This window comes from Semicossyphus pulcher, unplaced genomic scaffold, assembly GCF_022749685.1.
Source record: "Semicossyphus pulcher isolate SPU_LCO1_2020_fin unplaced genomic scaffold, fSemPul1.0.p SCAF_13, whole genome shotgun sequence".
NCBI classification, from domain to species: Eukaryota; Metazoa; Chordata; class Actinopteri; order Labriformes; family Labridae; genus Semicossyphus; species Semicossyphus pulcher.
In genome coordinates, this window is record NW_027211637.1 from 4,269,609 (window position 1) to 4,283,045 (window position 13,437).

General features: G+C 41.6%; 1 protein-coding gene across 1 annotated transcript in view; it reads right to left on the bottom strand.

Annotated features, from left to right (window-relative positions):
• LOC138590044 (plexin-A1-like) overlaps window positions 1–13,437 on the bottom strand; it is a 294,703-nt gene that overhangs the window by 105,316 nt on the left and 175,950 nt on the right. Inside the window, exon 9 of the mRNA XM_069660575.1 lies at window positions 10,707–10,821. Coding sequence (XP_069516676.1) covers window positions 10,707–10,821 — 115 coding nt within the window. The remainder of the gene's footprint in view (window positions 1–10,706; window positions 10,822–13,437) is intronic.

The following is a 13,437-nucleotide window of genomic DNA, read 5'->3' on the forward strand; positions in this document are numbered from 1 at the left end:
AAACCCAATCTTCTGCCTCCCAAAAGAGGGAAAACGCTGAGATATATAATATTAATAATAGTATAATAGCATCTTTAAATCTTATTTAAGCCAAGTCTATATTTGTTCAACACTTAAACTTTGAAGTATGCGATCAAGCTACAAGAGAGATACGGTCTGTACCTGCTGGGAAAAGATGCCTAATCCATTGACTCATCACACGTGTCTCCATTAGAAGAGCATTGCCCTGTATGGTATCTCTGATGCCCAGCTGTGATAGTGTGTGTATCTAGATGTTATCAGGACTCGGTGGTCATAGAGGAGGAGGATGTAGCAGATAAGCATCAGCGAGTGGATCGATAGGATCCTCTAAAAATACCCAGTCTGTCTGTGAGTGTGTATGTCTGAGGGTGACACTGTAGATACATGACAGATAACGAGAAGCTATTCAGGATGGCTTCACTAAATACGTCCCCATGTTCTCTTTTTTCAGCCCGCAGGATGAAAATTTGATGAATTTGGTTTCTTCTTATAAGAGGAAAATGTGCTTTCTGCCATGTGGGAACCGCCCAAAAACAGACTCAACCCAGTTTAGCCCATGACCCAGAGAATAATAAGAGATTTCAGCGACCCAACAAAGTCTCAGTCAACCTTTCAAGGTCAGAATGAAAGCCCATGGTGAATGTACTGATTTCCCCATCATCTGCCTTCATGTATTTGGGTTTATTTCCTCCATTATGGGACCAGAGAATGAGTATCTTGCTCCCAAAGGTTCTAGGTCGGAAACTTTAAGCAACACAGCCAACTTCACAACAAACGCTATCGCAGTGTCTAGTATGCAAATTCACTGGGGCAGAAACTTTTGAAAGCTTCCCTTTTACGAGACCTGTTTCATCTTTTATTCTACATTTGTGACTCATCCCCTGTGCTTCGTTTCAGCAAGAAAACTTTTCATCTACTTCGCTCAAATGACCTGAGTTCCTCAGTCGGAGTCTCAGGTGGAAGGAGGGCAGGCGCCCCCCATGGCACTGCACCAGGAGCTCTTCTGTTCGATAAAAGACACTTTGAACTCTGTTAGAAGCCCTTTGGAGTGTCCACCCACTCCTAGCAGCCCTCCACCGTAGGGAGTATGGAGAGAGATGGGTGATGCGGTAAAGATGAAACACAGTTATGCACTGAGATTCTGTCACTCACATGAATGTATGAACATAAACAATGTCCTGAGTTCATCACAGCTTCATCAGAAGTCGCAGAAACAGCCATTCATTTTTCCTTCTTCTGATATCTTTAGCAAACTTTTTAATCAAGGAAACTTTTGACCTTTGATCCTACCTCCAGAGGAACTTGCTGTCACACACTAAAAGGAATATCACTGCTTCTCTGAAGTCATTAACAACAAAGCCAACCTGAGAACGCAGTAGAAAATGGAGCTATGACAACGTGTGTCCGAGGGGGAATCTATGAAATGGCTGCTTCTTTCCACTTGTGACACTTGACGAAAGATTCATGGAACTAAACATAAATAAGGCAGTCCTTCCAGCAAAAAAGAGTTCCTGAACTTCCTGCAGATACATTTTTTATGGTTCAAACTTGAAGCCTGTCTTTTGGTCTCTGTGTGCGTCAAGCTCCTAAAACAGTGGATTCTTATTTCTAATGAAAATTAAATTATATTATACAGTGTCAATAGCGCAGGCTGAGCTATAGGCTAATGCTTGTGACACGTAAACTGAGCTTCATGTTATATTTGTTGAGGGACGATCTCGGATCCCATCGGCTACAGTCTGATGGCGATATAGCTTCTGGGGATAACGTCGAACGTGCCGGGCGAGTAGCCAGCGGTTAGCGATAAACAACTTCCAGTCAAGACTTCCTTTTCCGCGTGCTGCCTTGTTACAGAAAAATAACTGTGATTCTTGTGATTGACTTTAATTAACGGGTCTTACCTTTGCCAAAATTTTAACATCATGATGCAGATTAGTATAAAGTAAAAATTAGGCTTTGTCAGGTCTGTCCTCAAGAGGAGAGGAAAACTACTTTTAAAATGCTCGTTTGTTGAACGGCAGTCAGAGCAATCATTTCTGATGCTTTTGAGGGTGCAGTCCAGAGTCAAGGAGATTTATCTCAAGTTGAATTTTTGGATTGTTAGCTGTTAGCATGCAGATGTCTGTTTATAGAGATTAATAAGATGGTAAATGACGCTGATGGGAGCCACGATGTCATTACAGCGCTTTACGTTCCGCCTGTCTGTTTTTCCTGCATACGCCGCAGCCTGCTGATACATGATTGGTCAATATTACTCAGACTGCAAGCGTAGTTCAAACGGAAACCACAACACCAGCCCTAAAAATCCACATCCCTGCCTACAGATTCTACATTTCTATGTAGAGATGAGTTGGGACAGCAGCAGAAGTAGAACAAAAACTGACACTCACCTTTAATGAATCAATTTTAAGAATAAAAGACGATCAAATCTGGTCGTTTGCTCTGCATATGTCTGATCTAGTATGTTAGCGTAGAACAATGGACTGAAGAGCATTGATAGCACAGTTAATTCCCCTGTCCCTCCTCCTCAGAGCACCACTCAAAAGTTTGATGGCCATTAAATTCATCCAGCGAGACAATGAGCACCATCAAAACTCTTTCAAAACTAATTTCCCACGTATGATTACCCATGTGCCTTCAGTGCAACAGTGGAGGGAAGTTTATTAAGCCTTCAGTGGGTAAGAGAAGTTGGGTCAGACGAGAAACAGCGGAACATGTCATCATAGACGCCGAATATATTCATACATTCATCAGGAACAGTTTATTATCTTTAAAATATATTAAATCTGTGCTGCAAAGTCATGAGAAAAAAATGAAACCATCTGTAATGACGATATAGGATGAAAAAACATCTAAGAATCCTCTGGGACTTAATCATCAGTGACATTTGAATATTTCCTGTTTATGTCAGCAGACATACATGATGCAATGCAATGACTTTCAGCACACGAGCTTCTAGGAAACAGGAAAGTAGAGCAGAAAGCATTAACTAAATGATATGGAATTATTAAGTAGATGCTAAGGAGACATGAGGCACGGGCGGTGTCACGACCCTCTGGTATCCTTTCATCTCCTGAATGGTTAAACATCTCTTACATCCTCCTGCAACGCCTTCATCCTTCTACTCCTTTTATTACCCCGTTCGCTCCTTCCTCTTCTTCTGTTCAGTCTTCTGCTCTTTTTCTAATCATTAATTCTGCTTACTTTATCAGCCTTCTACTTCCTTTGTCTGTCTCCTATATTTCATAATTCACTTCCTAAATTCAATTTTCTCTGTATCTTTTCTTTCAATATTTATGGCAACAATTCAATCTGATATAACAAACCAGAATTTCAGTACTTTTATACCTAGGTCCTATTTTTACATGTTTTATGCCAAATGCAAAAAGGGTTGGAAAAGTTTTAAACATCGCTCCATTCAGCAGGTGCAAAATCTGTCAGGGCTGCAACCCAATCATGTTGGCAAATGCACCAAGCAAAAGTATGTTACAATTAAAAGTGGCTGCCAACATTACAGAAAGGATCCCCACAGAGACGGAACTTTTTTTTAACGCTAGGTGGTCGTTACATCACCTGCCTCAAAGTCACGAGATTGCACTGACAAATACACTCATTTTTCCACGAGAGCCCCACAGTTGCTGGTCTACTGCTGCCTTATTTTGTCTGTTTGTAGTATTGTGTTGTGTTGGATCCAAGCTAACCTTTAAAACGCCAAAATCATCGATGTTTTAAGTGAAGTAAAATCACTGTTTTTGTCAACAGAGTCTGGTGTACTTAAAAAGTGATGCAGCTAACAGCTGTTATTAGTTTAAAAAATTATCTTTCCTGATCAAAAAGGTCAAATTCTGTTAGCATCAATGCAAAACATGTAAAAATAAAATAGGGCACGGGTTCAAATATAAAGGAAGCCCCTTAAAGCAATACAAAGAACAATTCGTCACCACAATTCTCAGCTTCCTAACACAAACTTAATAAGAGGCATCTTACCGTGACCTCTGACCTTCTCTAGAAAAAAACAGTTAAAAACACATCAGGCTTTGTCTCCTGGTGGCTCCTCCACTTATATTCTGTTTTTGAATTTCAGCTTCAAAAAGTGTTATCAGAGGTAATGTCAGTGGATATGTATTTAATTAACTACGGAACTGAGGGTGCCAGATGTGAGATTTGTGCACAGAATTACACGATGACTCATTTTTGTTCAAAGGAACATCCAAAATGGGAAGTGCACTCGTGTCTCTGCAAGAGTTATTCTTTGAAAAACACATTTTTTATGTACGGAGTGCACATAGTTTTATAAATGAAGCCCCTGGTTGTTTAAGCAAGCTTGCCTCTTCTCTAACAACTAGGCCACTGCCGCCCTCCTCCCATTAGCTTTTGTGGATGCTCCACCTTTCGCTTCTCATCTCATCTGTCTCTCTCCATTAAACACGCCAACGATCAGAGAGGCATCTGGAGATGCATCTTTAAGCTTTAATACACTTTGAATAATTAACACACATGTGAGCGACACACACGCACACACACAGCTGAGTCTATCAGTGGCAGGCAGCTTCCCCCAGCCAGAGAGACCCAGAGGGAGAGGGGAAGCTTGCTCTGTGCCAGCCCCAGAGCCCCCGAGCTGGGCAACTCGGAGCTGTGTACCAGCCTGAGCTCGAGCAACCAGCAACAATGGAGAGCCAGCTGTAACTCTGACGCCCTCAGCTGAGAGACAAACACAGAGGGTGTCTGGCTCCTGCTAATTGACTTGTTGAAGGAATGAGGGAGAGGGCGAACAAGAGGAAAGGGGGTCGGAGATCAGAAATGAAACCCCCGTACGGAACTGGCTGGCGAGGTGCGTGGTAGTCTTTGAGCAGTGATACTGTGGGAGTCCGCTGGCTGGTGGCCCGCAGCAGCGAGGTGACCTGACAGACACACACGAGCGTCTAACCAACTCACTCATCATGGTGATTCATCCTCTAATTAGCAGCACGAAGGCTAACGCTGATCCACATATCTATATTCACCTTCTGTTCATCTGGAGACGAACACAGCCTGCTAATGATTATCAATGAGGCTAGGCTACAAAGCCACCAGCTTAATTCCCCGGGCAGCAGCAATGCATCATGGACCTACTGTGTTTTACTAAGTGTAAGGAGGTCAGGCTTCTAGAAGAGGGGGAGAGTGGTAAGAAGGAGGAAGGAGAGAAAGAGTAGAAAGGAGGGAGGACAAATAAGAAGGAGAAGAGAAAGATGGGATAGGAAGGATGAAAGGAGACAAAAAGGAGAAAAGCAAACTACAAAGGATGTAGGAAAGAAGGCAGAAAGAAATACGAGGCAGAGAACACTCAGAGTTGGTGAGTTGCAGTTTCACATATTGAAAAGGTCAGCGCCTGGATAGTTAAATAAACTGTTTCAGAGCGGCTGATGCAGAACAAGCTGCGGCTCATAATGAGCACTTCTGACAGATTCAGATGACTTCACTCAGGCAGCGTCTTAATGAATACATCAGACCTACATAAATTCACACCCACTACAAAGTGTATTTTCCTAAAATGCATGAATAAATAAATAGAGAAAAAGAACAATTGCTTGTGTAGTTTACTTGGCTCCTGCTTTTGTTTTTGCAGCATCAGTTTTTGATACTTTTAACAATATGTGAAGGCAAAATGATTGATTATAACTCATAAATAACTCGAAGCTCAGGTCACAGCTAATGACAAAACTGATGTGTGATGGAGTTGTTGCGATTTACACGCACACGCACACTCACACTCACACACACACGCACAAAAGAAAAATTATTCACTTCCTGTCAAAGCTCCCATCTGGGGCTGTTACTCGGCAGCCATTTTGCCTCTCTGCTGTCAATCAAGTGTTGCATTAATTAATTTGTGGGACATGAAATATCGAGAGTAAAAAGCAACCCCATACACAATGAATGAACGGCTTAATTAACAAGGCAGAGGATAAAGTCGTTCCACGAACACCTGCCTTTTTTGCTTAATGGGAACGGTTACAATCAGCATTCAGACCCGGGTAATTATCGCCTCGGCTCCGGTTGGCATCGATGGGAGCACAAAACCCAATGTCGACACTCTAATCTCCGCCCCCTTTCCGGCACGATGCTATGCTCCGTCGGTAACTTCTGCGACTCCTCGTTATCTCAGCTACAAATTCTGCCCGTCTCCGTCCGAGCAGCGCGAGTTTGATAAACAGACTGAATGAGTAATAGATACAGTAAAGACCTAACCACTGTAACATCTTCACTGTTTACTAACCCTGTTTCGGGCGCGTTTGTGGCGTCAGACGGTGACGCAGCAGAAAAGAGACCAAAAGGAGTATACTTCACTGGCAATGGGAAACGAGACAATCGGCAGATCTATTAGCAAGTCTTCCCGGGTCGGAAAAACCGCCGTCAACGCGCTAAGAGGTATAAGAAGGTAAGCTTGTATACAGGGAGATATACGCACACAAAAGACTTTTTCTATTACGTTTCCTGTTGGTTATTATATTGTCTCTTTTTTCACCTAACTCATCTGAGAGTGAACCCGGTCCCGGCGTCGCCCCAGTCGGCTCCATCAGCCCAACGCTGGAATTCACCGATGCGGAGCGAATTTGTTTGTTTGTCCTTGTGTTTGTTTCCCTCATTGTTTGTGTTTATACACATTTCTGTTCACGGCCTTCTCAAGTGTTTCTCCGACTCTGGCAATTTTCTGCCTGGTCGCCCCTAATAGGCCTCTCTGTTTATCTGCTGTCACAACACAGCTGATTTATATACATTTACATATCCAGGAAGTGACACCACTAAATTATATTTACTTTAAGAGGGCGCAATTTATTCACTACTTTTCTATCTGTGTACACACTGAAGAATAAAGTGTATTTTTGTGATAGACCTGTGGCACAGATTCGCAGATGCTATGAATTTTATCAGATATGAAGTGAAGTCAGCCTCAGGAAATATGACAAATGCCTTTTGGGAAGATAACCAGTGTAGTGTGAATTCAATCACTTTGGCATCCTACTGCTAATGACACAGGGGGGAAACTTTTTCAGGCAGCGGAGATGGGCAATATTGCTTTCAGCCAGAGCTACGAACTGGCAAATTGGAACAAAATCAAGGCTGGAGGAGATAAATGTGTGACGACAAAACTACTGCTGTTAGCTTTAAGGCGGATGCTGGTATTCTTAAACCTCGGCTCTATTTTTACACATTTTGGAGTCTAAAGATTAATTGCTGGAAATGCTCCAGCAGATAGCTTCAACCGGCAGCTGCCTAATCAAAGCACGCTCTCTACAAGTCTCAGATTTTTACACAAAGTGTCTGACAACATTACAGAAAAGATACTAACAGAAGACAACCAGACTCCATTTTGAAAAGCAGTATTTTAACCTGGCAAAACACGCAGTAACATAAAAGCAATAAAGTGCTAAACAAGCACCTCCCATGTTCTGTCAGTAAAATTACCGTTTTTGTCAATGGAGTTTGGTAGCTAGAGGAGCAATGACTGGAGAAATGCAATGCCTGATTCTGCTTCCTAAAAAAGCATCTTGCTCTTTAACTTTAGGGATTCCTTCATTAATGTTTTGAGACACTTAATAATAATAAAAACTATCTGAGCAGTGTTAATTTCATTTACAAAAATAATGATGAAAAATGTTTGTCAATGATCATTTTTCCGTGACGAAGAAGAGACGTTGATGAGCTAAAAATAGATCATCGATAATAAAAACTCTGACAACACGTATGTTTTGTTTTCGTTAACGAGACGAGACGGGACTAAATTGTAAGTGGTGGCTGTCGGACATTAAATGTGCATATTTTCCCCTGTCATAATACAAGCAATGAATTCCTGTGGTAACCCAGTGGAGATAACAGGTATCACGAAGGTGGTTGTGAAAAAGTGGCATATTTTTTTTGCGCCATTTGATGCTTCTTCTGCACAAAAAGGAGCGATCACCGGCTGCCTGCTTCAGTCAGACTGTTTACATGAGAAACAGTGATGAAAAGTAATCTTTAGATGCTGTGTCCTCATCGTTCTTTTCCTGTATGGATGACTAAAGTAATGACTTTTTATTGACTAAAACTGGACTAAAATGTTTTGACTGAAACTATAGAGGGTAAAAATGACTAAAATGTGGCCAAAACTAAAAAGGATTTTCGTTTCAAGACTAAATCTACATTAGCTGCCAAATTTAACACTGTATCTGTCAGAGGAAAAAAACACTTTTTATTGACTTATTTTGATCAGCCATGCAGCCATTACAGCCCATTTCTCAATTAGTGGCTGAAACAATCTACGGGAGCGACAATTATGAAACTTTTAGAACCTGAGTAAGTAAGACATGGCTTTAGTTTGAAAATATCAGCATCACATTTACGTGTGTATATGCACTGGTCCAAATATTACCTACTCATTGACACAAAAAGAACATAAGGATACATCAAAACATCACAAAAGGCCAGCGCCTGCTGTCTTAATAACAACAATACATGTCAGGATGTGATGATGGCACAGTTAAGTGTGTGTGCGTCTATCAAAATTCAGCAAACCCTTTCCAGACATTCAAAGTGTCTTGGTAACCATGGCAACGCTGCACCAAAAGACAGAGTGCATCAGAGGGAAAAAAAAAACGGGAAAGATAAAAAACTAAAAGGCTGGATTGACGAGGCTCTCGGAACAAGAGGAGGGTGGATGTCAGCCTGGTGTGTTTACAGGAGGGTGTAACATGTGATGACAGGGTGTGTGGAGTCAAGTGATATCCCCCCCTACCTCCCTCTACCTAGTGATCCCACCCACTCCACAAGGTCTCACAATATTCCTTCACTGGTAAGTCAGTTAGGTTGTTTGCAGCTATGAGCCAGGCTAAAGGTAACTGAACCAGCCTAAATAAACCTGCAGTCTTTAAACTACAGTTCACAGGGAGTGAAGCTGGAGAGGGACGATGTTACACTGAGTTAAAATCAAACTTCAGTCTCCTCGATGGTTGTTCTGAAACATTCAGAATCATTACCTTTCTAGCATTATTGTTAGCAGTCTCTGACATGTAGCACTGTATCAATAATATTACCTATCACATTCCCTTTCAGCTCTGTAACTAGAGATGGCAGTTTTGGGTCTCTGCAGTGATTTTGGATCTTCAAATCTCGTTCAGCTGCAAGATTAGTTAATGAGATTCGTTCACCAAGTCGTTCATTTCAGGTTTACCCGTAACGACAAAGAGACAACTCGCTCGCTCCTTCCTCACTCTCACTTTATGAACGATGACGGCTCCCGTTGCATTCTCCGGTCTTCTCGGAAAATCATCGCGATACAACAGTTACTTAGCCCAACTTGTCCATTGCAAAACCTTCTGATGTTATAATTTCTAAATAAATTAACGTAATTTAGTTTGTACATCTGTCAGTGATTTAAACATCTGTGAACTGGCTCTGTATGCACGCCTGAGATACTTCCGCCCCACTTTCGTTCGTAATCGGATCGTGTCATTCACGAGGACCATTCTCATTCAGCGGACGAGTGAGTGAGACAGAGACGCATTCGGTCAAGTGATACGTTCCGTAGTTCTCCTAACCAATAACACGGTCATTTGATACATACAGCCCTCCGCCAAAAGGCCGTGCTAACATCAACCAGTCTGGTTTTCTAAGGGTAGAGGTAGGGGTTGGGGAGCCGCGAGCAGAGCAGAGTCAGACACAATTCTGTTGGACGTTAACATCAAGCGAGAGAGAATTTAATGAACGGCAGGAGAGGATCAATGCATGGAATCGAACGGATCATTCAGTTCACTAAAAAGATTAGTTATTTTTGAACGAAACGTTCATGACCGAAACTTCTATTCTTATCTTCTGTCTTGTTTAAACTATCAACAACTAGGAAAATGTTAATCCAGGGCAGCCCGAGCAATAAGACACAGGAACAGATGCACGCAGGCACACTTGCACACCTAACAGATAATTCCCACACGTGTACCCACACCATTTAGTCGTTTAAGTTGTGTATTTTATTTTCACTGCCAGTATAGTTTCAACATATCCGCCCCTAAAGTAAAATGGAGAATGAGATTATAAAAACAATTGAGACAAGAGAAATGAGACAAAAATTACCCCCCCAAAAATGTCCTCCAAATAGTCGTCTGTCTGTAGATGTCTAATTGATTCTAAACTTGAGACAAAGCTGAAGAGAAGCTGGTTTGGTGTTTAGTTCAACTTCCTGAAGCCACAAAAGTTGAATTGTTCTTAAGTGCGAATTTCTGTGTTGGTTCGAGAGACAATGAGAATCAGTGACTTCGACAGAGAGAGAAGGGACTGTGATAGCGAGACGGCTCATTGATAGTTGAGGGTTTTCATGCAAATATCATTTGGGTCGATAGCATGCACCGTCATTTGCATACTCATTCACCCCGACTTGTTTATAAGTGAATAAATCCAGCACTGCTTGGAGTACAACAGCTGCTGCTGGGCCACTCAGAGCCGCATTCATTCATACACACATGCACGTACACACACTCGACTGCTTACAGGTCCCAGCTGCACTCGCAGCATTACTTTGCCACCATACAAACTGTGTAAGTGTGTGCACATCCATTAATACCAGTAAATGTATTCATGTGTTGCTTTGTATTTCTGTGCTTCTGAATCTGTGTTTCTTTATGTGAGAATGTTTAACCACATGTGCTCCAGGATGTGCTCGCTCACACCCTCACCTCCGAGGTGTTGACTCGTCCCTCCTGGAAAGAGCAGTCGCTGGCATCCTGTGTGCACATGTGGCGATATTTGCACCAGTGGCAGGGGAAGTTTCCGTTCACGCAGGAGAGGCACCTGCAGCGGGTGAGAATGTGAGAGAGGGAGGAGAGAAAATAAGAGGGGTTAATGTTTTTAAAGCAATAATCACCAAAAACCGGTTACATTATTTTTTTAAGGGGTTTTCTTTTCTTTTTCTTTGCCTGGTGGCTTCGACATCAATCATGCCATTTTTACTTGATGGGTTACATAACTGGGTCGGCATTTCTGGAACAGCCTTAACTCATATTTGAGTAACAGATATTTTAAGCCTGCATTAATAAGCATCTGCACCTCTGCTGTGCGGAGTACCACAGGGTTCGGTCCTTGGACCAATCCTATTCTCACTATACATGCTTCCTCTCTGTAATTTGTTTACCCGATTTCATGATGTATACTGTTATGCCGATGATACTCAAGTTTACTTCTTCGCAAAACCAACTGTCCAAATAATTGTTTACGCCATTTCTCCATTTAAATCCTGATAAAACTTTTAGTTGGACCTGATAACTTCACCACCGCAGTTGAAGATATCAAACGTACGGCTAAGAATCTCAGAATAATCTTTGACCAGTATACCGTCTTTTGACCATCGTATCACTGAGCTCGTCCAGTCCTGCTTCCTGCAGCTATGAAATATTGCAAAAATCAGATCAATACTCTCCTCTTCAGATCTCGAGCTTTTAATTCACACTTTTATTTTCTCCCGCCTAGATTATTGTAATTCCCTTTACACATGCCTCAGCCAATCATCTCTCAATCGTTTACAGTTAGTTCAAAATGCAGCAGCCAGATTATTAACTAGAACCAGCCGTCTGACCTCGCCCCCAGTTACAACTCAGACCTCCTCGTTCCATATTCTACCTCTCGTCCACTCCGATCATCTTACCTCGGCCTTCTATCCATCCCATATTCTAACACTAGAACAAAAGGAGAATGTGCATTTGCTGTTGTAGCCCTGACTCTCTGGACTCGTTTTACTTCTTTTTGCCTTGTTTAACTTTTGTGATTTTTGCCTTTTGTTTTTGCTTACATGTTTTTATTCCCGTGCTTGTGAAGCACTTTGTAACCTGGTGTTTTTTAAAAGTGCTTGATAAATAAAGCTTAATTACAGAGTACAACTGCCCCTGCAGACCTATTTTTACTTTCATCCCAAAAACAGCTAAAACTAGAGGGACAAATGGACCTTTACCTTAAGACTTCTGTATGAAAATATGGGAAAATGTGTGAAAAATAGTAAAAACAAATACAAATAAATAATGAAATATTAGAAAAAAAACCCCAAAAAACAAGACTCAATAAATAAATGTCCTCAATCCAGCATGAATACTTTTACATCTAACACCACATTTTAAAAAACATCAATACGTGGCAACATTTACAGATATTTTCTGGAGAAAAATATTTTGGTGAAAAGAAAATCTGAGCTAATTTGAGAAAACCCTTCTCAAACTTCCTGTTTTCATTCACACCTTTTGCATTTTTCATCGCAAGTAGCATAAAAATCCATTCTTGGAAACCCAGCTCCTCTGACCTGAATTCATCGCAGAGTAGGTTCGATGTTCTAGGGCAGAACTGTTGCCATGTTAAGTATATGAAGAGAGGAAACATGAATCAAAAGTAAACCTTCAACAGGGGACGTGTATCACGCGCTGACAGGCCGAGCGTGGACATGCATCAACACAGACGCACAGCATCAAATGTTTATGGCCAAATCTGCAGGAATCACATTGGAACGACAAGTGCAAGCGTGGCCTCGTGCATTAAGACTTTACTCCAGCTGTCAGCGAGGCCGAGGCAGAGGCTGGAAACAGAGAGAGAAACCTTGAAGATCCACTCCTCCCGTCTTATTCTCCATGCTCGGAGGCTTATGGTGAACTAAGCTGGCAGACCAAGATAAGCCTGTTTTTACAGAAGACTTTTTTTCATTCTTTAGAGTTGAGGAAGCTAAATAAGTATGTGCACATTTAAACATGGACAAACAAATAAACACAAGTTTAATGGCTACCAATAATAACATATAGGATAATACCATAACAATGGAAGGGAAGGTTGTACAAAAACTTTAACGGTTTGTTAACGGTTGTTCAATAGTTGCTGAACAGTGGTAAATATGTTCGACAACGATCATTTTTCCGTGACAAAGACGAGACGGTGACGAGCTAAAAATAGATCACTGATAATAAAACTCACGAGGCGAGACGGGACTAAAATGTTAGAAGTGGGTCGTTTGGTGGGTTTAAAATGTATGATATTTTAAAGCCTCAAGACCCAGTTAGAGGTATCAGGTATCACAAAGGTGGTTATGAACGTTCTCCGTTGACCCAGGCTTTCTGCTTCAGGCTCTGTGCGCGCTCAAGGACGCATCATTTTACGCTTCTTCCACACTAAAAGGAGCGGCCGTCTGCTTCAGTCAGACTGATTCAATGAGATGTGACGATGAAAAGAAATCTTTAGATGCTTATTATTCTTTTACTGTGTGGATGATCTGCTGAAATTTAAAGTCCTAATTTTGCCTGAAGCAAAAAAGTGTTGACACTGACACACGCACAGGTCTTTCTCTGTTTTGTTCAAAGTTTCTGCTTGTTCATCAAAATGTTTTTTTCAACGTGTTCTTAACTTGTCAGACAGGGCAGCTTGTTCAGTGGCTCTACA